The 26491-nt window shown below is 34.0% G+C and overlaps 1 protein-coding gene across 7 annotated transcripts in view; it reads left to right on the plus strand.

The window, feature by feature from the left end:
* RUNDC3B (RUN domain containing 3B) overlaps window positions 1-26491 on the plus strand; it is a 140181-nt gene that overhangs the window by 68473 nt on the left and 45217 nt on the right. For all 7 annotated transcript variants that reach the window (XM_059171016.1, XM_059171020.1, XM_059171018.1 and 4 more), the window contains 3 exons: window positions 2602-2687; window positions 15524-15613; window positions 18392-18472. In XM_059171016.1, coding sequence (XP_059026999.1) covers window positions 2602-2687; window positions 15524-15613; window positions 18392-18472 — 257 coding nt within the window. The remainder of the gene's footprint in view (window positions 1-2601; window positions 2688-15523; window positions 15614-18391; window positions 18473-26491) is intronic.

Consider the following 26491-nt stretch of genomic DNA (forward strand, 5'->3'; position numbering starts at 1 on the left):
CCCCTTGTAGGCCCCATTTTTTATTTATTTTTATGGATTTGTAAGAATTATTTGTATTTGATAAATGAGTCTTTTGTCAGATGCATGTAATACAGATATCTTTGCCTATTCTCTAGTTTGTCTTTTTGTTCTCTTACATGATTACAGTTTATCCCCTGAAACAGAAAGGAATATAGAATATATAGGTTTTTATTCAATTAGGTTGGTTAGTTTGGTGGTGATGTTTCCTATGTTCTTGATTTGTCTTTTTTTTTGTTTCCTTATAGAGAAAAGTAGGGATAGTTTTGTAACGTAACCCACACAATTCTTGGGAAAGTTAAATATCTTTTTTTTTTTTTTTTTTTAAGATTTCCTTCTTTATTTAAGAGCAAGAATTTGAGCAGGCAGAGAGGCAGAAGGAGAATGAGACTCTCAAGCAGACTCCCCGATGAGCACGGGGCCCAAAGGGGCCTCGATCTTACAACTCTGAGATCCTGACCTGGGCCCAAATCAGGAGTTCAACACTTAACTGACTGAGCCACCCAGACACCCCGGGAAGATTAAATATCTTAATATATATAAATATCTTAATATATCTTAAAACAGAGCCAAGCATATATTAATTACAGCCTTAAGAAGTGTTGACTACTGGGGCGCCTGGGTGGCTCAGTGGGTTAAGTTGCTGCCTTCAGCTGGGGTCATGATCTTAGGGTCCTGGGATCGAGTCCCCCATCGGGCTTTCTGCTCAGCAGGGAGCCTGCTTCCCTCTCTCTCTGCCTGCCTTTCTGTCTACTGTGATCTCTGTCTGTCAAATAAACAAATAAAATCTTAAAAAAAAAAAAGAGTAAGTGTTGACTACTATTTATTTATTTGTTTGTCAGTCGAAAACTTTCAGTGACAAAGAAATGAATATTTGTGTCTCTGGAGGAAAAAAAACAAACCTTAAGTGTTAAACCATTATCCAACTGATAAAGTCTAAAATCTTAAACCTGGTTTTTCGACTTCCCCACTTGGTGGGGAACATGTCCCCCATGTGTTCGTTCCAATGACATTTATACCTGTTTGTCTTCTGTTCTAGTGAGTTTTTTTTTGTTGAAAGAAAAGAAACCTTAAAATTAGCACAGTGTATTATTACAGTGTAATAATGAATTCCGTAAACATCCAAGGACAGGAAATTAGGTACAGCCCACTTTTGCATGGATTGAAATTAATACATCAGGAAGCAGGACTTTCCCCACATTTCTTATATAGCAACAGCACAGTCTCCTGTGTCTAACTTTCTCTGGAGAGCAACTCTCCCAGCTTCTGCTCTGGTGAAATCTTAGCCTTTTGTTTCAAGCCCACGCCAGCTTCCTTGTCTTTCAAAGGAAATTTCAAGAGAGAAACTTGGAATTGCTGACCAATGGCTTGCCGCTTCCTTCCTGTTAGGTCAGCCACAGCTAATTGTAGGTTCCTCAAGGCTTACTCTGCAGAAACAATGGACTGAGCACTGTCAAGCTGAAAGGGGTTTTGAGCTTGATGCGCAAATTGACTGTCATGCTAATCACACCCTTATCATTCCTTTATTTCCCAACAATACTGCTGCTTCTAGTTGGTCAGGTTTTACTACTGTCTAGAATGACTGCTTTTTGATCCTTCCTATCCAGAAGTTTGGTGAATTCACTAGAGTTGTAGACATTTCTAAAGAATGCTTTTTATCTCCAGATGGGTAGTCAACCATTATATATATTGATTAGTGTCACTTCTGTTCTCAACTGTCGTTGCAGTGTTTTGATTTTCCTATCTCATTAATCTTCATGGATTTTCTGGAGATTTGTGGGAGGGCTGAGGGAAAATGAAAGTAATCAAATTTTTAAATTCTTCTTACAAATATGACTTCTTATATTCTTTCATTCTAAACAAAGAGTCCAGGAGAAATGCTTTGGATTACTAAAAAATAATTAACTGGCTACTCAACTATTGAATGATATTACTTCTTTCAATAAAGTTACTCACATTTAGTCATAATTGTCTGTTTCTGTGATTTTCCGCTAGAATATGGTTCTGAGTAATTTTGCCATGTGTTTGTTTTTTTCTGGCTTAATATTCAGTAATAGTTTTTAGAATGTCCTGGATACAAACTCAGTAATTCATGATTTGGATGCATGATAAATAATGAAATTTGGTTATTAGTTATCTAAAACCTCCCTCTGGAAGAATAGGTGGGAAATTTTCTTAAACAAATGGTATGACAGTGATTATTTTTTTCTTAATAGAATAGACGAACTGTTCATGTTTCATAAGGGGACTCATTTTAATTAGCATGTTAATCTGGGCATTAAGGTAGAGAGTTATGAAAAGAAGTCTCTGACCCAATATTAATAGTTATGTCTCTTCAGAAGATAGAAGGTTAGTATTATATCCTGTATATCTCTGCATCCTGTATCTCTAGAGATATAACGGTATACTATATGTAATCAAAATTTATGTGTTCTCATCTACTTATTTTTTAGGCATTATCAAAAGTTTTATTTGACTGAGTTCTTTACATATTAAAATGCTTATATTTTTGATGACACAGTGGGCAAAATATTTTTAATTTGTAATTTTTTTTTCACATTTTATTCTTTTTCTTCCTTTTAGGGTAGAGCCTGGATCAGAGTAGCACTCATGGAAAAACATTTATCTGAATACATCTCTACAGCTCTGAGAGACTTCAAAACAACCAGGTTTAAATGTCCTTTTGATTTTAAAATATATATATTTAAAACAGTCACCTAAAGATTAGAAATAAAGATAGAATGAAGATTCATTCCTTTCTAAAGTCCTCAACTATTTTATTTCTTCCTTTTTGTCTTCTCAGGAAAATTCCATTCATCAGCTAAACATACATTTTTGGTTTATCTTTTCAGGCTTCACATTATACCTAGAACATCTTTTCTCTGAATCATTTCTGTTTCTTACACTTTTAATACTTGAGATTCCATTCTTTCCACAGACTTTTCCCTGACCATTTAATCTGAAGGAAAATCTAACCATGAAATTCCTATAGCATTTTTACTCTTACCACATTTTATTTCTTTGTTTTAATTAATATATGTAACTAATGATTGCTCAATTGTCTTTTAAGGGCACGCTATACCAGTGCTGTTTTTCTTAGGTTGTATTCACTGAAGAGATGACTATGCTGTGTCATGTGAAAAACAGGACTTTATAAATAATATAAATAATATAAAAAATTATATTTTTTAGAGTGATAGAAAAAAGATTCATATTAGGACAACAGGCATTCCTATAAAGTCCTCTGTTGATAGCTTCTGTTAAAGAAACCACTTTTCAGGGCTCCTGGGTGGCTCAGTGGGTTAACGCCTCTGCCTTCAGCTCAGATCACAATCTCAAGGTCCTGGGATGGGGCCCCATCCCAGCAGGGAGCCTACCTCCCCCTCTCTCTCTGCCTGCCTCTCTGCCTACTTGTGATCTCTGTCAAATAAATAAATAAAAATCTTAAAAAAAAAAAAAAGAAACCACTTTTCTCTATTTCCAAAGTATTTGTAAATGAAAATATTCAATAATTTCAATACCTTAAACATGTACTGTTTAATACAATGGTCACTAACCACATGCCACTATGTTAATTAATATTCATTAAGAGTAGGTGAAATTACTAAATCACTTCTTCAGTTGCCATATCACATTTTAGGTGTTCAGTAGACATGTGCGGCTAGTGATTACCAAATTGCACAGCACAGATGCATACCTTCTATTGGACCACACTGCCTTAGGTGCTGCTAAATTACCATACTGATTTCTACCTCCTAAAGCATATTTGTGAAAGAGAAGAAGAGAGTGACAACTATAAACCAGTTTTAATAGAGGAAATTAGGTTCACAGATAAATAAATCATATATCTGGACTCTTAATTTCCCTGTCCTGATACAATATTTGGCATCTTGGATTTTGAGAAAATCTGGGCATTTATTATGGTATATTTTTTTGTTTTGTTTAGTTCTTTTTTTTTCCAACTTGACTTAGATATAATTGATATACAGTGTAAGTTTAAGACGTCCATGTTGATTTGATATACTTATGTACTACAAAATGATTATTGCCATATCATTAACTAATACCTCTATCGAACCATATAATTATTTGTTAGATACTTACTGAATTCTTTCATAGCAATATGATTTTTTAGGGATATTTCTAAAGATGGGCTGTGAAATCATGATTAATTATTAGATGTTTGAGATGAACTTCATGAAATGAAAAATTTATTTCTTATTTATTATCACTAATAATTTAGTTTGATTATGAAAGATACTAAATATTAAGGCTATTAAGGCTTTGAAAATAAAAGTAGTATCAAAATCTCATAGATCAAACCTAAAATTCCTAAATTAATGAAATCAAAACCAAGGTTAAGCAATAATCATCTCCTGTGCAATAACAGGGTTGCATTAAGGTTATGGTATTCTCCTGAGTAGAAATTTACGCATTAATAATCTAGTTGTTACTCTTGTTTCTTAGACAGTTGGGTGGGGTAGAAATAATTCTTGAAAGGATTATTTTTAGAATGAGTTGTTTAAATATTTAAAGGGAAATGCTTTTTGCCTTGTTCTAAGGTGTTAGCTGTCCTTTTTGATAAAAAGGAAATGATTCAACTCTAAAAAGTCCATGAAGTAAAAATACTCTTGTAACAATATATAAGCATACATTATTCAAACAGAAACATGGCTTAGGAAATGTTTATACACACATACATGCAAATATATAATGTTTATATATATGTATACACATACACGCATAGTATTTCAGTGTGAATATATGGCTCTAATTCCCAAGAAAGGAAGTAAGGAGTTATTTTAAATTTCTCATCTTAGAAGTTAACTGAAAAACACATTTGCAAAGTCTTCCTTTTTTTGTTTTAAACTATTTATACTGTTTTGTTTTGCTTTGTTTTTACTGAAATCAAACCAAAGAAACTTAATTTGTAAGTAAACTTAATTGTGAACCTCTAGCCAAAGCATATCTATTATTTGGAAGATTAAATTTGTAAAATACAAGCAAACTTTTGGAAAGAATAGTTAAACCTTACCTTTTGTCTGAATGCTGATATAAGTGCTTGTAGAACAATGAGAAATGATCTCTGATCCTTTAGGAATCTTGAGAGTTTCTGAGTCAAGTAATTTCTTCGTGTTCTACTCTTCAATGAGAAAGAGTAATGACGTTCTGTAAAATGGTGATACAAGTGTTTACCCCAGTACCGAAGGAGGAGCTCCATGAGCTAAGACAGGCAAGCTTGAGAATATTAATCAGTGAAAATCCAAGGATAAGAATGGGTGGAGGAAGTATGGGGATGAGAAATACAGTAAATCCACTGGTAGGAGTACGTCATGTGGCTCCATAGTATTAGAGAAATTCAGGTGGGTTTTTTTGTTTTTTTTTCCCTAAGGTGGAGTATGTCTTAGTGAGCAATTGAAAACAGTGCTTGCAGAGTTTCATGGTTTAGGGATTGAGATGTTACTGAGAAATAGCCAGAGTTGGGAGGTTGGCAGATTTGAGATTAGAATCCAAGCCTAAAAAAAAAAAAAAAAAACCAGGGAATTGTTTTGGTAATTTACTGGGAAGACTGAGAAATAGACAGTACGGTAATTAAAGTAGATGAGAGAGAAACTGAATTAATTTGCTTCAAGTTTTAATTTCTCCCCATCTATAGACTGAAAAATAATAGTTTCTTAAGCTAAGAAACACAAATGTGACACTTAAAACAAGATTGAAAACATTCTGATAAGAATTTGAAGTAGCAAATATGGAAAATATAAAGAGATAAAATTAGTTTTATGGAGACCTGCTTATTACTCTACAGTTGTACCACAGTTCTTAATTTAAAATGACAAAAACTGTGTTCAGAAGTATTTAGTAGGACTAAGAGAAGGAAGGAGGAAAGTATAAAGTAAAACTTCAAAGATTACTGAGCTTTCACAAAGTAAAAATGGAGTTGATAAATACTTTTCGCACTTATAGAAAGCAATTAATGTATCTTTCAAGAGCTAAAAAGCACTTTTGAAATCTGAATCTGTTTAAAAGTTTTACATTATTAAGATGAAAAACACTAATAAAAGTTGCTTGTATACTGCTTCCTCATAGCATATACAAAAATTACTGAAAATGGATCAGACTTACTTGGAAAACTCTTAGAAGAAAGCATAAATGCAAATCTTCATGACCTTGATTTAAGAATAGTTTCCTGGATGTATAAGCCACAAAAGAAAAAATAGATGAATGGACATAATCAAATTTTACCTTTGTGCTTGGAAGAATACCATCAAGAAAGTAAAAAGATGACCCAAAGACTGAGAAAAAGTTTTGCAAAAAAATTTTTTTGCTTATGTCTGCTAAGAGATTTCTATCTAGAATATATATAAAGAACTCTTGAAAATTTGAAATTAAAAAAAAACATTTTAAAATGGGCAAAGAATCTGAATAGACATTTTTCCAAAGGTAATATACAGATGACTGATAAACACAAAAAAGATGCTCACTATTGGGCTGCCTGGGTGGCTCAGTTGATTAAGCATCTGCCTTCGGCTCAAGTCACGATCCCAGGGTCCTGGAATCGAGTTCCACACTGGGCTCCTTGCTTGGCAGGGAGCCTGCTTCTCCCTCTGCCTCTGCCTGCCACTCTGCCTGCTTGTGCTCTCTCTCTGACAGATAAATAAATAAAATCTTAAAAAAAAAAAAAAAAGATGCTCAGAATCATTAACCATCAGAAAACTGCAAATCAAAATCACAATGCAAAAAACTAAAAAAACAAAAAAACCCACAATGCAATACTACTGCACACCCACCAGGATGGCTGAAATCAAAAGAACACATAATAACAAATATTGGCAAGGACCTAGAAAAATTGAAACCCTCATACTTTGACAGTAGAAAAGCAGAATGATGCAGGCCCTTTGAAAAACAGTCTGGCAGTTCCTCAAAAGGTTAAACATAGATGTACCATATGACCTTGCATGTGACTCCTATATATGTGTGTGTATATATTTCCAAGAGAATTGAAAATGTGTTCACAAAAAGTGTCTCTACAAATATTTATAGTAGCATTATTCATAATAGCCAAAAAGGGAAAACAACCTAAATGTCCCATCAACTAATGAATGAATGAATAAATAATGTGTATTCCATGCAGTGGAATGATCTTCAGCCATATAAAGAAATGAAGTGCTTCTTCTGTCTGTGTTGGTACTTGCTTGTGTACTCATTCGCAGTGGATGACCTGGTACCTCCTTTGTGAAGTGGCAGCTGAGGAGACTCCAAAATTCTCCATGGTGGATGAAAAGCCCAAAGGAGAAGTCAAGACTGAGAAAAATAATCATAGTAATGTTCACGTGGTTCTGTGGAGCTGTGTAAGATTTAAGCATACAACACTAAACAAACTAAGGAAAACCTCTGTGAACACAGGGTCTGTCTCTGAGGCAGATCGGAGTCCCATTTGAAAGGCAGCCAATCAGTGAAGCAGACAAACCCACACAGTTAGAAATGAGAATGAAGGACAAAATTGATGCATTCCAGCAGTAGACAGAAAGTATCTACTAAAGAAGGAACTTGTTATTTTATTCCAGCACTCTCTTCCTACAGACCAAGAATACATTCTCTGTTCAAAACAAAACAAAACAAAACAGTTCTGTTCCACCACATCCTGACTAATACATGATCTTCCTTTTCATTTTCCTCTTTCCCATTTCTTTTTTTTTTTAATAATTTTTTATTTTTTATAAACATATATTTTTATCCCCAGGGGTACAGGTCTGTGAATCACCAGGTTTACACACTTCACAGCACTCACCAAAGCACATACCCTCCCCAATGTCCATAATCCCACCCCCTTCTCCCCAACCCCCTCCCCCCAGCAACCCTCAGTTTGTTTTGTGAGATTAAGAGTCACTTATGGTTTGTCTCCCTCCCAATCCCATCTTCTTTCATTTATTCTTCTCGTACCTACTTAAGCCCCCATGTTGCATCACCACTTCCTCATATCAGGGAGATCATATGATAGTTGTCTTTCTCTGCTTGACTTATTTTGCTAAGCATGATACACTCTAGTTCCATCCATGTTGTTGCAAATGGCAAGATTTCATTTCTTTTGATGGCTGCATAGTATTCCATTGTGTATATATACCACATCTTCTTGATCCATTCATCTGTTGATGGACATCTAGGTTCTTTCCATAGTTTGGCTATTGTGGACATTGCTGCTATAAACATTCGGGTGCACGTGCCCCTTTGGATCACTACGTTTGTATCTTTAGGGTAAATACCCAATAGTGCAATTGCTGGGTCATAGGGCAGTTCTATTTTCAACATTTTGAGGAACTTCCATGCTGTTTTCCAGAGTGGCTGCACCAGCTTGCATTCCCACCAACAGTGTAGGAGGGTTCCCCTTTCTCCGCATCCTCACCAGCATCTGTCATTTCCTGACTTGTTGATTTTAGCCATTCTGACTGGTGTGAGGTGATATCGCATTGTGGTTTTGATTTGTATTTCCCTGATGCCGAGTGATATGGAGCACTTTTTCATGTGTCTGTTGGCCATCTGGATGTCTTCTTTGCAGAAATGTCTGTTCATGTCCTCTGCCCATTTCTTGATTGGATTATTTGTTCTTTGGGTGTTGAGTTTGCTAAGTTCTTTATAGATTCTGGACACTAGTCCTTTATCTGATATGTCGTTTGCAAATATCTTCTCCCAGTCTGTCAGTTGTCTTTTGATTTTGTTAACTGTTTCCTTTGCTGTGCAAAAGCTTTTGATCTTGATGAAATCCCAAGAGTTCATTTTTGCCCTTGCTTCCCTTGCCTTTGGCGTTGTTCCTAGGAAGATGTTGCTGCGGCTGAGGTCGAAGAGGTTGCTGCCTGTGTTCTCCTCAAGGATTTTGATGGATTCCTTTCTCACATTGAGGTCCTTCATCCATTTTGAGTCTATTTTCGTGTGTGGTGTAAGGAAATGGTCCAATTTCATTTTTCTGCATGTGGCTGTCCAATTTTCCCAGCACCACTTATTGAAGAGGCTGTCTTTTTTCCATTGGACATTCTTTCCTGCTTTGTTGAAGATTAGTTGACCATAGAGTTGAGGGTCTATTTCTGGGCTCTCTATTCTGTTCCATAGATCTATGGGTCTGTTTTTGTGCCAGTACCATGCTGTCTTGATGATGACAGCTTTGTAATAGAGCTTGAAGTCCGGAATTGTGATGCCACCAACGTTGGCTTTCTTTTTCAATATCCCTTTGGCTATTCGAGGTCTTTTCTGGTTCCATATAAATTTTAGAATTATTTGTTCCATTTCTTTGAAAAAGATGGATGGTACTTTGATAGGAATTGCATTAAATGTGTAGATTGCTTTAGGTAGCATAGACATTATCCTCTTTCCCATTTCTTTACTGTACATAAAGTCACTTGCACATTTGCACTAGCATATTGCACTTTTTTGGTACTAAATATCCAGTGGTGTATTTTGATTGACATCAAATTGAGATGGGATGGGGAAAAATAATGACTCTGTGAAAATACTCTCGTTCTCTGTGCTCATCCTCATTCAACTCTTTATATTCTAGCAACTTACTTTGTTTTCACTGTTTAACCAAAAAAAAGAACATGAAAATTTTGACATATCTTGTTTGGAGAATTTTAATATTTTTCATTTATTAGTATAAAATAAATCAAGGATGGTTTTATAACATTTTTGTACATAGATGTTAAATGTAGGGTAATCTGTCTTTAGAGAGGATTTAATAAGTCTATAAGAGATGAATCCTCGATAGTTTTCCCTTCATCAAGCATCTTGTCTAAATAAACTTCTTATTTAAAAAAAATAAAGTATTGATATAAGCTATGACATGAATAAACTGTGAAAATATTTTATAGTCCAAGAGCCATGCAAACAGTAATTCCTGGAAACAAGTAGGAAAAACCTGAAGGATATATTTGATGTTATTCTGTTGTAAAAGTAAGAATAATCTTCTTGGTCATGCATGTAGACCATGTGACCTGAGAGTAACAAGAATTCTGAGTGCCCTTTAAAAATTGCTGTATACAGATAACTAGATATTTCATTAGCATGATAATTTAAGACTTCCTTTCATTAGAATATTGAACTTATCATAAATGAATGCTCTTAATCCTAGCATCAGACATACTGGAAGCATATACCTTTGGTTCTTTTCTGTCATGTTGGAATGTCTCTTCTCCTGTCAAAGGCCACCTTCTTCTGGATCCTATCCCCATTCACCTCTTCCATTACTTATCTACTTTCTCTATTCTCATTCTTAATCTTTTTCCCACTGTTGGATCATTCCCACCCACATATAAACAGATAGTGCTATCTCCTAACTCAAAAAGAAAAACTTCTCCCTTGAACTTCTATTTCCTTCTGCTCGTTTCTATGTTCAGCTTCATCACCTCACTTCTCAAAAAATGTTTATACATACTGTCTCATTTCCTTACCTTAGAGTCATCCTTGTATTCACTCTTGGGCAATGTCTTTCCCTCACCACTCCACAAAGGATAACTTTTAAAAGGATACCAATAATATACAAGCTACCAAATGGATAGATCCCTTGTCCATACGTGACACCATTGCCCAGCTAAAACAAGCAGTTAAATACTAACTCTATTGAAAAACCTGTCTTTAACTTATATAATGTTCCATGACATTTCCTTCTCCTTCTGTAATTGCCCTTTTGACTCTGTCTCTGTCTCTCTTTTTTACTTCTTTTATTCTTTACAACTTTGAAATGTCAGTATTCTCCTGGCTCAGCCCTGCATTGGGTGATCTTTATTCTCCATTCATTTTCCTTTCTGCCTGTCTTCATAGTTTTTAGAATTACTCTAAATACCACCTGTATGATCATGACTCCACATTTAAATCACTACATAAATAGTTCAGATATTTGATTTTTTTTCCTTCTAGCCTTCTTTACCTCTTTCTTAGCAAATGGTTTCACAACTTACCTACATGTTTGATCAAGTCAGAGCCTAAAATTCATATTTTATTTCTCTTCATCCCTCATTCTCTATAATCATTCCTAATTAGCAAGTCTTGTCAGTCCTCTCTCCAAAAATCTGTCTTGGTCTATTTCCTAAATCTCCATGATTGCTAGAGTAATAGTACCTCATTTATCTCTTGTCTATACTCCCCTATTGTTGTTCTAAGTGAGCTTCCAGTTTGCCCTCTTCCATTAGCCATATATCTTCCAGCCAATCTTATTAAAAGTTAAAAAGTTTGGGTCAGTTCCCACTTAAGAAGCATTAAAATTGTTTCTCTTCGTATACATTTCCTGGAGTCAAATCCTGGCTTTACCACTTTCTAGCTGTAGACCCTTAGACAACTGCTTAATTCCTCTCTGGCGTAATATGTGCTAGTAAAGTTAAAGAGGATAATTCATATAAAGTATTTGTAAGTGTGATTGACTCTCAATAACATTCACATTTACAATTATTTTTATATGGTCTACATAGCCCTGTGTGATCAGACTTCTGTGGGCTTAAGATCTCAAGCTAAACACCAAAGAATGTCTCTCCTAATAGTGATTTTCTTCAGAGTTGAGTTCTCCTTCAGGTTTTCCCTACCTCAACCACTTGCTTATTTGCTTTATACTACTTATCATCAACTCTAATTATGTTTTTCTTTTGTTTGTTGCCTGTCCCCTCCCCTAGACAGGAAGCTCCATGGAGAGGGACCATGCTTAGGTTGTTCCCCATTTATCTTTAGTACCTAGCACACAGTTCTTGCCCCATAGTAGGAATTTATTATATATTTGTTGATAAAATCATTAATGAATCTCACATTCTTAGCAAGATCTTTGGAGATTTACCTCTGGTCAGTTTTTCATTCTGATTCAGTTGGACTTTGAATGAAATATAACATTTATTTATAATGCTATAATCTATTTTTCATGTCATGAGGGAGACTTCTAAACTCCTCCCTTAAAATTTCATGTGTAGAAACTAAATTGGGCAAGGGAACAAGAATGTGATAATGGAATTTCTTTGGTTTATAACATAGCTTTTCTCATATTTTAATATTGCATTTTCAGTATGTAGAATAATTTCAACTCTCAAAAAGGGAAAATCTGAAGCATGATATTATATAGTACTGATATGATCTACACTGACGTTTCACCTTGGATGCCATCCACAGGGTATTTGTTACTGAACTACCTAAAAGGGCTTCAAATACTCTTACAGAATGAATACTAAAGATAGCATTATGTAGAGCTATATTTCAATTAGAGTTGAATTATATACGATAAGAGAAAAAAGCTATTATTATTAGGGTGTTATTTTAAATGTTTTCCTGTCTTCAAATATTTTTCTACTCAACAGACAAATAAATGGAAGGAGTATACCTAATAAAAAGGGGAAGTTTCTCTTCCTGATCCCAGTAATATCAAGATTTGCTCATAATTTTCCTTTGCTTCTACCATGCAAAACTTCTTTAGAGATACAATCCAGTGTATAAAGCTTTAAATAGAAGATTTATATATCTTTTTTATCTTTCATTTTCAGTGTTTATAATGCATTTTGGCAATTCAGTTTACTGTTTTGGTTAGATCCTTCTCATACAATTATTTTCTTTAGAACAAAAAATATTTTCAACTAGAGAAAGGGAATTTTTAGTGTATACCTTATTATTACTGAATTCAGTCATCTTAGGGTTGACCTTTGTCTCATTTGTCACATAACTTTGGTTATATAAGCAAACTTTATTAATGTTCCAGTTTTTCAACAAGATAAAATGAAGAGTTTTAAAGTTTACAGGTTTTTTTAAGTCTTTGAAAGTGTTGATGACAAGAATCAGACTTTCATTCAAAATTGTTGATATGTTGATTTGATTAAGAGAATAAAAATTAATTTTCTTAATGGCGTCTGATTCTTTAATACATGTGAATGATGTCTTTGATTAAATGATAAAAAATCTTCAGATTACTTCATTATTCTTATGAATACTGACTTAAGCTACTTTTAAAAAGCTATCTCAAACTTAGAAGTGTATTTTCTGAAAAATACTTTTTTCTTAGCCCACTCTAACAATGGAGATGTCCACCATACAAGAAACAATTCATTTATGGGTTTTTTTTTTTAAGGAGAGAGAGAAAGTGTGCATGCCAGCATGAGGATGAATGTGGGTGGGGGGAGGGTGGGGTAGAGAGAGAGAGAGAGAGAGAGAATGAATGAATCCCAAGCAGGCTCCATGCTCAGAAGCATGCTGCCCCATGCTGGGCTCTATCTCATAACCCTGAGATCATGATCTGAGCTGAAATCAAGAGTTAGGTGCTTAACCAACTGGCCATCCAGGCACCCCTGGACAACTCTTTAGCTAGCACTTCCTCTTCCATTTTTTCTCCCATACCCTTTATTTCAGTTAAGACTGTTATAATAAATGAGGTCTGTACAATATTACACTTCAGGTATGATTTTGAATGGAATTATTTCACATGTAACAAGTGTTTCACTTATATTACTTAACCTCAAAAATTATTAGTAAAACTAAAACCAAAAAAATTTATCAAAACAATATTATATACACATATGTAAGATCTTTAGACTAAGAAATCTCTAAAATTGGTTAGATTTGTGTGTGTATTTGATATTCTTCAACAGTGCCTAAATCAATTTTGACATTAGGAAGCAAGCAGAAATTGTTTTGATCTGATTTTTAGAATGTACTTTTAAAACATGGTGGACTAAAGATGGAGAAAAAAAAAGTAAACCTTTTCTTATATAGAGAAATACTTGGAGTAATGGGTGATCTAGTATCAAAGATCAGACTTTTTTCTAAGCCACGTATTCTGTAGAATTTGGGGATCTAGAGCCATTACAATCATAGTTCTTCTAGGAGTGAAAATGCTCTTTCAACAGCCAGTTTAGCTATTGGGACAGTGACAGAATCTCAGGTATATAGATTTATTTAAATATCTTAATGTTTTGTGGAATATCTTAGTTAAATATATAGAAATTCCTTCCTTGTATTTTATTAATCTTTGTCAGACTGAAAGTTTTTAATTTTTCTCTTTTTTGTATAAGTCAATAAAAACAGTTCCCATATTGGAAACAGAAAACATCTATTCCAAGCTAGACTTCCCACAGTATTTATTTGTAGCCTTATATCTGACAGTAGGTAGAATAGTGTTATCTTATTTTCCTTTGTACTTTTTATTCATTTAAAATTCCTTATGAACTATAACATAGGTTAAATTCTCTTTAAATATTTTTTATAGTGGTATGGGTTTTTTTTTTTTTTGCTTTGAATTGTTTTTATTGTGTTATGGTATTGTTTAATGGAAATATATAGAACTTAAAGTTAGAAGAATAAGGTTTCTTCCATAAGTAATTTATCTGCATGTGCTTGGGCAAATTGTTTTAACCTAATTCTTAACTTTTCTTGGTGGTAAATTTGAAACTAAAGATAGCTGTTTCCACCTTTGCTTCATGGGGTTTTTGAGCAAGTACCAAATGATGATAATGTTTATAAAAGTATTTTTAAACTGTGAGTTATATAAAATTGGCAGTGGGATTATGAGCATATTAAAATCTTTTTTACCATAAAGAGTAAGACAAATTTCATTTACTAAAATGTTTTCCTTTAGTTAGTGAGGTCTTACACAGTGGCATCTAATATAAATAGATATAACAATTAAATGATCCCTGCTTACTGAACATAAACTAGCTTTTGTGCAGTATTAAGGAAAGTAAATACAGTGATCTTACATTCTTTTGTGGAAAAATACCTTTTGGCTCATATCATGATATTTTCTCAAAATATTTATTTTAAGATATTAATGTAAAAATTTTAGTATTTTAACAACTAACATTAGCTGAAACAGAAAGCTTTATAGGAAGTAACACTGATAGATTCATATTCATATTTTTAAGAGATAATGAACACTTCCTTTTCATTCAGTCACCCTGCTAGCCCATTAGTATTGTAGTGCTAAAGGTTAGCATGAATTACAAATGATCACATCTTTCATTTAATTAATAAATTACATTAAATTACATAAAAAATTTTATGGAATTACATAAAAAGCAAATATGAACTTGGAATTACATAAAAATTACATAAAAAATAATGTGTGTTTGTATTTGTTCAGTGGAATTACATAAAAAATAATGTGTGTTTGGAATTACATAAAAAATAATGTGTGTTTGTGTTTGTTCAGTGTATACCACAATAGTCTACATAGTTTCAAAAAGAGAGCAGTATAAATGACTGAATTTTCCATCTTTCAAATTACATTCATATTGCTTCCCTATTAGGGAAAAGTAGTAGACAATCTTGGCCCATTGAAGGTCGCTTTAGGGATTTTGAGAGAAGTGGAAACGCTTAGAATGATTTTTTTTTGTTGTTATGCTGGCATTTTTTCCTCCTAAGTATCTACAAGAATTGGGTGATCCAGATAATTTTTATTTTGATAAATAAAATTTAGTTCTTTGTACTTTAGTCTCTAATTTCTATAGACAAAACTTCAGTGTGCTTTTAATATTTATGTATTTACCCATTTCATTTTTAGGCGATTTTATGAAGATGGAGCAATTGTCTTAGGTGAGGAAGCAAATATGCTTGCTGGCATGCTGCTTGGACTAAATGCTATTGATTTCAGGTACTTAATCTAAATGTATTCAGTTTTTAAGTTATTGGATGTCATAATAGTTTCTACTTAGGTTTTTTTTCTTGGTTTGCTACTTAAGTAGAGCACACAGCTGGATATTGATATTTAACTCGTGTTCATGTTCCTTATCCAGCTACATCAGCTTTCTGACTGGGTTTGCTCTAAGACTCTCAGGTTAAGGAATTAACTGACATGTTTGTTTACTAGCTTGGGCAAAATAATCCTAGACTGCATTTCCCCAGCAGAAAAATTATATACCCTGGTAGCACTGGAGGAAATTTTTGGATCTTATCTCTTAGTATTTTTTTAGCTACTGCTTTAAAATAAAAAAGGATGAACTAAAAGTAGATTCAAAGCATGAAAGATTTTCATTACCTCATGTATCGAAATAAAAAAGATCCTGGCATATCTTGGGTGTCTTATGTTTGTACACTGAATCTAGACCATCAAAAATATTGTTCATATTTGCTTTTGTTATTATCAATATGATGAATTGATTTCAGACTAAGATTGTAATAACTAAAAATGTAAATGTAAGTTTTTCATAGATTTATGGGAGTATCTTTTTGCATTTCTTTAGCATCTAAGAGTTTACATTATGCTAAAAGTAAAAGGTTTGTTTATAACAAGAACTCAAACTTAAGAATGATGGAAATATTATAATTCTTTTGAAAAATATCACTTAAAAATTCAAGAATATCAACAAAATAAGTATAAAACTTAACTGAAAATCTACTCTTAGTCTTGAATCAGAAAATAATGCTGTTCATTTCCACTGACATTACTGTTTTTTAGTAAATCACTTCCTTTTCAAAATACTTTCATTTTGTCAGTGTAATTTTCCTCTATTTAAGATTTAATAAAGTCATATTCAGTTATTAGCTTAATTGTTCAGAATATGAGCATGATAGATGCGATATAGAGCTTGTTTTTTTTTTTTATCCTAAATGTTACTTTTTCACCTGTCATGGTGCTGAAAGCAAATCTCTTAAAGATACATTAGTATTAGTATTGTAAATGAAGGAAAGCTCTTATAAAGTGGGGCCACTTCTGTTTACTCCTCATTCAAGTATGAAAAAGTATATCCATGCCCTTGATATTAACATATTAGAATGGTATTTCAACAAGCAAACTTACCAAAGAAACCAGAAGGTGGGAATTCATAGATGAATTTGTTTTTTTTAAAAGATCGATCTACATCTTGTAATTGTTCTCATTAATGTTCCAAGAAGATGTACTTTTTTCTTCCCATAATAGTAATAAAACTAAATGCCTTTTTAAAAAATTATTATTATCCAATTGGATATATCATCATACAAAACAAAGATGACTAGATTGGGAGACCAAGAGATCTAGAGTTTCTTTACTGGCTTTGAGACTTCCAGTATGACTTTGGGCAAATCTCAACCTTTCCTGTTGCCATGTCCTCAAAAAGGATTGACTAAAGATTAAAGGGGTTTTACAGTGAGATACCACCTCACACCAGTCAGAGTGGCTGAAATTAACAAGTCAGGAAACTGACAGATGTTGGCGAGGAGGTAGAGAAAGGGGAATCCTCCTACACTGTTGGTGGGAATGCAAGCTGGTGCAGCCACTTGGGAAAACAACATGGAGGTTCCTCAAAAAGTTGAAAATAGAGCTACCCTATGACCCAGCAATTGCACTACTAGGTATTTACCCTAAAGATACAAAGGCAGTGATCCAAAGGGACACGTGCACCTGAATGTTTATAGCAGCAATGTCCATAATAGCCAAACTATGGAAAGAGCCCAGATGTCCATCAACAGATGAATGGATAAAGAAGAAGTGGTACACACACACACATGCACACACACACACACAATGGAATACTATGCAGCTATCATAAATACCCAGAATCTTGCCATTTGCTACAGTGTAGATAGAACTAGAGGGTATTATGCTAAGCGAGATAAGTCAGAGAAAAACAATTATCATATCTCACTTATTTGAGGAATTTGAGAAACAAGACAGAGTATCATAGGGAAAGGGAGGGAAAAATGAAGCAATATGAAACCAAAGGGGAGACAAACCATAAGCACCTCTTAATCTCAGGAAACAAACAGGGTTACTGGAGCTCTCAAGGGGGTTGAAGGGATGGGTAGTTTGGTGATCAGTATTACAGGGATTGGGGGTATGTGAATTGTGTAAGACTGATGAATCACACACCTGTAACCCTGAAACAAACAATACATTATGTTAATTTTTTTAAAGGGAAAAAAATAAAAATACAGGAAAATAAAGAATAATTTAAAAAAGATTAAAGGATTTTTTTTTAGCATTCTTTTTAGATCTAACATCCAAGCCCTTTCACCTATTCAGACAGTTTAGAAAACTTTTATTTTTCTAATTAAACCTTTTGGAGAGTTAGTCGGTGTCACATTAGAGTTTGTATAAAATGTGAACAAGTCTTCATTTGAAAATCCTCTAATGATGTCTTAAAATCCAGCGAAGACCAAGGTAGTGTCCGATAAATAATGTTTGAACAAATTTCTCAGAAAGTTTTTCTTTGGCATGATATATTCATATTAAAGTATATTAACTTGTGCAATCCTTTGTCATTGGTAGTGAACATAGAGTATCTTTTTTAAGATGTTTATTTACAGCAGGTAACATATGAATTAAATATAAATTTTAAAAATTTACCTGCAATTTGATGAAACACATGTCTTTAACAAGAGATTGTTTATAATACTTAACATTGATTTAAAAGTTAATGTATTATGACATATTTATTGTCTCTTGTCTTAGCTTCTGCCTCAAGGGAGAAGGATTGGATGGAAACTTTCCTGCTGTAATAGATTACACACCATATTTGAAATTTACCCAAAGGTATTTGATACTTTGAAATATGTTATTGAAATCTTAATTTACAGTTGAATATCTTATATAATATATTGATTAAAATTGCTATTTGAGGGGGGTACTTGGGTTGCTCAGAGGGTTAAGCCTCTGCCTTTGGCTCAGGTCATGATCTCTGGGTCCTGGGATCAAGCCCCATATAAGGCTCTCTGCTCAGTAGGGAGCCTGCTTCCCCCCACCCCGCCTGCCTCTCTGCCTACTTGTGATCTCTCTGTCTGTCTCTCTTTCTCTCTCTCTCTCTGTGATAAATAAATAAATAAATAAATAAAGTCTTTAAAAAAATAAATATAATTTTTTTGTAATATTACTTTCTTTAAATTTATTATTTTTTTAGGATTTTATTTATTATTTGACAGACACAGTGAGAGAGGGAACACAAGCAGGGGGAGTGGGAGAGGGAGAAGCAGGCTTCCTGCTAAGCAGGGAGCCCAATGTGGGATCCCAGGACCCTGGGATCATGACCTGAGCCAAAGGCAGACACTTAATGACTGAGCCACCCAAGCCCCCCAACGTTTTTTTAAATTTAAATTCGATTAGCCAAGATATAGTACATCATTAGTTTTTGGTGTAGTGTTCAATGATTCATTAGTTGTAGGGCACACGGTATGATGAGAACTGGGTGTTATATGCAAGTAATACTACTTTTGATTCTGCTTTGCATAATTATTTTAAGTGTTGGATCTGCCACATGTCCAAACTTTGTAGATGTGCTATATCAGTGAAGTGATGCTAGCTCAGTGCTTCAAGATGATTGTTGGAGTTTAAAACATTGATAAGGCATAGGCTTTTTTATTTTAGCATTGATTTTATTTATTTTTTTCTTTTTCTTTTTTATTTGTTTTTAATTTTTTAAAATTGTGTTATGTTAGTCACCATACAATATACATCATTAGTTTTTGATGTTGTGTTCCAAGATTCATTGTTTACATATAACACCCAGTTCTCCATGCAATGTGTGCCCTCCTTAATACCCACCACCAGGCTCACCCATCCTCTCACCGCTCTCCCCTCTAAAACCTTCAGTTTATTTCTCCGAGTCCACAGTCCCTTGTGGTTCATCTTCTCCCTCCAATTCCCTCCCCCTTCACTTTTTCTTTCCTTCTTCTAATGTCCATGTTATTCCTGATGTTCCTCAAGTAAGTAAAACAATATGATAATTGACTTTCCCTGCTTGACTTATTTCACTCAGCATAACCTTTTCCAGTCCCATCCATGCTGATGCAAAATTGGGTATTCATCATTTATGATGGCTGAGTAATATTCCAGTGTATATATGGACCACATCTTCTTTACCCATTCACCTGTTGAAGGACATCTTGACTTTTTCCACAGTTTGGCTATTGTGGACATTGCTGCTATGAACATTGGGGTACATATGGTCTTTCTTTTCACTACATCTGTATCTTCAGGGTAAATACTCAGTAGTGCAATTGTCAGGTCATAGGGTAGTTCTATTTTTAAACTTATGAGGAATCACCACAACTGTTCTCCAAAGTGACTGCATCCGCTTGCATTCCCACCAACAGTATAAGAGCATTCCCCTTTCTCCATATCCTCTCCAACATTTATTGTTTCTTGCCTTATTAATTTTTTCCATTCTAACTGGTGTAAGGTGGTATCTCAATGTGGTTTTGATTTTAATTTCCCTGATGATAATGAACATTTTTTTCATGTGTCTGATAGCCATATGTATATCTTCATTGGAGAAGTGTCTGTTCATGTCTTCTGTCCATTTTTTACTTGATTATCTGGTTTTTGGGGTGTTGAGTTTGAGAATTTCTTTATAGATCTTGGATATCAGCCCTTTGTCTGTAGTGTCATTTGCAAATATCTTTTCCCATTCTGTAGGTTGCCTCTTTGGTTTGTTGACTGTTTTCCTTTGCTGTGCAGAAGTTTTTGATCTTGATGAAGTCCCAAAAGTTCATTTTTGCTTCTGTTTCCTTTGCCTTTTGAGACATGTCTTGAAAGAAGTTGCTGTGGCCGATGTCAAAGAGGTTACTGCCTATGCTCTCCTATAGGATTTTGATGGATTCCTGTCTCACATTGAGGTCTTTCATCCATGCTGAGTTTATTTTTGTGGATGGTGTAAGAGAATGGTCCAGTTTCATTCTTCTGTACGTAGCTGTCCAATTTTCCCAGCACCATTTATTGAAGAGACTATCTTTTTTCCACTGGATGTTTTTTCCTGCTTTGCCAAAGACTGTTTAACCATAGAGTTGAGGGTCCATATCTGCTCTCTTTATTCTGTTCCATTGGTCTACATATCTGTTTTTGTGCCAGTACCATGCTGTCTTGGTGATCACAGCTTTGTAATAAAGCTTGAAATGAGGCAATGTGAAACCCCCAGCTTTGTTTTCCTTTTTCAGCATTTCCTTGGTGATTCAGGGTCTTTTCTGGTTCCATACAAATTTTAGGATTGTTTGTTCTAGCACTCTAAAAAATGCCAATGGTATTTTGATTGGGATGGTGTTAAAGTATAGATTGTTCTGGACAGCATACACATTTTAACAATGTTTATTCTTGCAATCCAGGAGCATGGAATGCTTTTTTATCTTTTTGTGTCTTCCTCAGTTTCATTCATGAATGACCGGTATAGTCGAGTCGAATGACTCGAGTGTAGATCCTCTACCTCTTTGGTTAGGTTTATTCCAAGGTATCTTATGGTTTTTAGTGCTATTGTATATAGAATCAATTCTCTAATTTCCTTTTCTGCAGTTTCATTGTTAGTGTAACTAAAAAGCAACTGATTTCTGTGTAAAACTGCTTTTATTTCAGTATCAGTAATCATTGAAAAATAAAAACTTCATTTACATCTTTAGTGTTTAATGTAAATACACTTTTTACATAATTGTAATTGCAGCATTAAGTATAGTTCTTAGAAAACAGCTTGTAATTCTGTTGCTATAGTCATTATAATGATAACTTTAATAGCTCTTTTATAGTCCATTGAGAGTTCAAAACTGAATTCCATCATTCAGATTGTTCTCCATTGTCTCTCCACTATAAAGGAAAGAATAATGAACATTTTGTGCAAATCAATTTTCTTTCCGCTGTGAATTTACAGTTACTCAGGAAAAGACAATGAAATTTTTTATGGCCCTTGAAGTGTGTCTATATAAAAGAGTTGTACCAATTAATCCTACTATCAGGATTTTATGAGAATTAAGAATTTCCTACAATCTCATCAGCATCGAAAATTAATCAAATGAAATCTATAGATTTTTTTGTAAGTCCACTTGTAGAATTGGCTTCCTAAATAGAATGATCATCTTTATATACTTTAAAAATGTTATGGTAAGGTCAGAGCTGTAAGGGAAAGAGAAAGAAAGAATAATAACGTATATGTGTAATTTATGTACACACACACACACACACACACACACATTGAAGATGCATTTATTAAGGACCTAATGTAGGAAAGAAACTTCCCTAACTACCAGAGATACATAGGTTTCAAGAATGTAGATGCTTCATGAAATTCTGAAAAAGAGTATAGTCCTTGTCCCCAGGATAATCATCTAGTGAGAGAAGTCACTATTGGAGAGATAGGACTGTGAAGATACTCAGGTAGTGAGGGAGAAGTAACACAGTACTATGGTACCAAGATTTCTAACTTAGATAAATGAATCACTTGGGAAAAGGAATAATTCTAGTACATTCAATCTAAAAAAAAGTTATAGCAAGAATTTTTAACAGGCATAAAATTACACTTTTGGGGACGTAATAGATTATAGAACATTCTATGAGGATAACAAATAGTTCAAAAATAATACTTGTAAAAAGAATAGTGATAATACTTATTGAATGTTTTCTGTATATCGGGCATTGTTCAAAGTGCTTTCCTTTTGTTAACTTATTTAATCCTCAAAAGACAGTGACATAGGACTACTAAATCTTATAAATGAACAAACTGAAATGCAGGGAGGTTAAATAACTTGTCCATAGTCATATACACAGGTCTCAAATTAAAGAACAAGATGGCAGCTGGACATTAGGGGTTTGGCCATTAACATGTAGGTAGAAAGGCTATTTTTAATGATTTAGGAAGTGACTTGAAAATATAAAGATAAATGCAAATACTAATTTTTCTCTCCTACTCACATAAGAGACTATAGTAATTATTACATTACTTTACAATAATGAAATCTTCTCAACTGGTCCCCTCAGAATTTGATGATATATGAATATATATGAATTTGATGATATATGCTCTATGTCTCCAACTTGCTTAACCACTTTTTGTGTGAATTTGTATGCAACTTCCTCTTTCTCTGATGCACTAATCCTAACATGTATGTATCACTTTCTCTCCTTTATATACTGACGGGTTTCTACTACCTTAAAAAAGAACAATAAAATGAGAAGGCAAATACCAGTTTAACCTAGTCATAAGCATGTTTGCATTACTGACCATGTGAGATCTTTTCTGAAAGATTTAAACTATTCTGATTGTAATAAAGAAAAAATATTTTACTTTATTATTTTTTTTTTAGATTTTGTTTATTTATTTGACAGAGAGAGAGCACAAGCACAAGCAGGGGGAGTGGCAGGCAGAGGGAGAGGGAGAAGCAGGCCCCCTGATGAGCAGAGTGCCAGATGTGGGGCTCAATCCCAGGACTCTGGGAACATGACTTGAGCTGAAGACAGATGTTTAACCGACTGAGCCATCCAGGTGCCCCAAGAACCAGTATTTTCAACATTCGTTTTCTTCCATGAAATATACCTGTATTAAACATATTTTAAAAAGCTTTATTGGGTTTCTAATTTTAAGAAACTGTAGAAGTCTGTCCTTAACAAAATTACTGCTTTTAATTCATTTGGAAAGTAATACATATTAATTATAGAAAAATTAGAAAATAAAGACAGGTGGATAGAAGAAAGGTTAAGTCACTCATAATCTTGCCTTTAAGAAACACCTCTTAGGAAGTTGAGAAGCAACGTGGGGGGCTGGGGCAGGTAAGAAAAGAATAAATAAAACAAGATGGAATCGGGAGGGAGACAAAAGAGACTCTTAATCTCACAAAACAAACTGAGGGTGGCGGGGGGGGGGGGGGGTAGGGAGAGGGTGGTGGGGTTATGGACATTGGGGAAGGAATGTGCTATGGTGAGTGCTGTGAAGTGTGTAAACCTGATGATTCACAGACCTGTACGCTTGGGGCTAATAATACAGTATATGTTAATAAAAAAATAAAAAATTAAAAAAAAAAAAGAAACAGCTTTTAGAAGCATTAACATTTTGATGGATAGCTTTCCAGCTTTTTCTATGCATAGATATATTTTTTCTTTAAAATGGAATTATAATGTACATGTAATACTCCATAATGAACATTTTTGTATGTAATTAACTATCCTTTCACAGTCTCATTTCCCTGAATGAATATAATTTAATTATCTCTATAATGTGTTTACCCAATTATTGTTGGACCTTTAGGATGCACTTGGTTGTTCACTGTCACATACGCTATTGCAGTTAATAACCTTGTAACTACATCTTTTCAAACACACCATGATTGCTTAAACTCCTGGAAGTAAAATTTCTTGGATAAAGCATATATATTATTAAAGCTTTTGAGATACGCTGTCAAATTGCCCTACAGAGAGGCCATACCAATTTAGTTTCTATAGACAATAAGTGAAATTGCCTGCTTCCCCTCTTGCCAACTAAGTATTAAAAGTGTGAAGGGCACCTGGGTGGCTCAGTTGGTTAAGCGACTGCCTTTGGCCCAGGTCATGATCTTGGAGTCCCAGAATCGAGTTCCACATCAGGCTCCCTGCTCAGCAGGGACTCTGCTTCTCCCTACCCCCTCCTCTCTTTCATGTTCTCTCTCTCTCTCTCAAATAAATAAATGAAATCTTTAAAAAAATTAAGTATTAAAAGTGTGGCCAGTTCTGTAAGTAAAAAATTATATCCTATTTTTTTTTCTTTTGTTGTTTTAATTTGCATGTATCTGATTACTGGTGCCACTGAGCTTTTAAAAATGTTTATTAGCCATTAGTCTTTTTAAATGGAATGTTATATTTTGAAGTTAAATATATGAAATATGTTAATAGAAACATATTAAAATATATCTCATATTTAAAACTGATTTTTAGTTTTAGGTTGTGTACCAGTGAGAAAACTCAATTTTTCTGAGTTACATCGTGATATAATTTTAAACATCTTTAAACATTTTTTCCTTGAATGGATTTTAGGTCTAAAAAGTCCAGTAGCTAATTATTATTGGTCTCTTATGACACCTTCATTTTTTGGCTTTTAAATATAATGTCATACGCATTCCTATAGCTAAGTCTTTTCTTTGTACTTAAACATGATTGTGTCCTTAATGAAGCAAATGTCTACAAACAAAACTGCTGATTTAAAGAGACTGTAAAGTTCCATATGTTGTCAAATTGCCCTTAGACATTCTGTCCCATACATTCTGCCTTTCCCCCACTCCTTTTAGGGATAAAATCATTTTGCAATGAAAGACCAGCCCTTTGGCCTGTGCATGACATCCCATCCTCCCAACAGTTGTCCTCTTCCATTAATTTTCCCTCTTTTGTAGATCTTCCCACAGATCGCCGCATACAGTCATGTTGTTATTTTCCCTGTGTTAAAAACAAACAGAGAAACTTTCCCCATAGTCACTTCAAGCTACTTTTCAGTCACCTCTCCTTTATTATAAAATTGTCCCCAGCTTTCTTTTTTTTAATTTTTTGCCTCCAATATCCCTTGCACTGTTCAAACTGAGCTTTAATACTTACCCGTGAAAGTGCTCTCGTTGAAGTCAGCAGTGATGTTTCATTGCTAAATCCAGTGGTTAATCATTTCCTCTTCTGTCTTGACCTCCTAGCAGTTTGATAAACAGGATTGCTCTCTTCAGCACTTCTCTGGTTTCCCTCCTGTGGGCTCCTCCTTACTCCCAGTCCCCATTCCTCCTCATCTCCCCAACCTCTAAATGTCAGACTATTTCAGAGATCATTCCCAGATCATCTTTTCTATGTGTAGTCACTCTGTTAAGTAGTATCTAGTTTCATGGCTCTAAATATTATCTTTATGCTACTCTTTCCCAAATTTATACTTCTACCTGGAACACTGCCCTAAAGTCTAGACTCCTACATCTAGCTGCCAACTCACCATCTTCACTTGGATGTGTGATAAGCGCCTCGAATGAACATGTACAAAATTGAACTCCTAATTTCTTTCCTCCCAAGTGTTCTTCCTTTAGCCTTTTCCATTCCAAGAATAGTTGTTCTGTCATTCTGGCAGCTTGTGCTCAAAACTTTGGTATCATCATTGAATTTTCCCTGCCATAATCCACAGAGGATCCATCAGCAAACCCTTTGGCACCATCACTACTACCTCCTTAAATTCTATTAGGACCCATTATTTCTTCTTTGTTTATCTTTGTTAAAAATAAATGCTTAATTGCTAGAAGTAAAAGAATAAAGAAGGTGATTATAGTTCTTACTCTCTTTTCAACAATTATAGATAATAAAGCATTAGATTTTTGATAAAGAAAACTATTTTTCTTTTTATATTACTGATATTTCTTTCATTGCCTCCATAAAAATTTTTAAAAGATTTTGTTCTTTAAAATATAGGAATGTTTCTGAAATTCTTTTTTTTTCTGATATTAAGCTTTTTTAAAAAAACATTTTATTTTATTTTTTCCGTGTTCCAAGATTCATTGTTTATGCACCACACCTGGTACTCCATGCAATTATTAACTATGATTTTTCCACCAAAATGTGCATAATTTCTTTGTCTTTTAGAATAAGAGATACTTTCATGAGTATCAACTTTTCATTGTGCACAGAATAAAAGACTTAACATAACATATAGACCATTTGTGATCTGGCATCAGTACACCTTCTTAGCTATATTATTTGTCTACCATCCAGTTAGCTTTTTAAGACAGCTATAGGATTATTGGTCATTGAAATCTTAAGAGACAATGTAATATTGTTTTTAAACTTTATAATGTAAAAAAGAAAGTTTTTCTCAGT

Source organism: Mustela lutreola, chromosome 4, assembly GCF_030435805.1.
Source record: "Mustela lutreola isolate mMusLut2 chromosome 4, mMusLut2.pri, whole genome shotgun sequence".
Lineage (NCBI taxonomy): Eukaryota > Metazoa > Chordata > Mammalia > Carnivora > Mustelidae > Mustela > Mustela lutreola.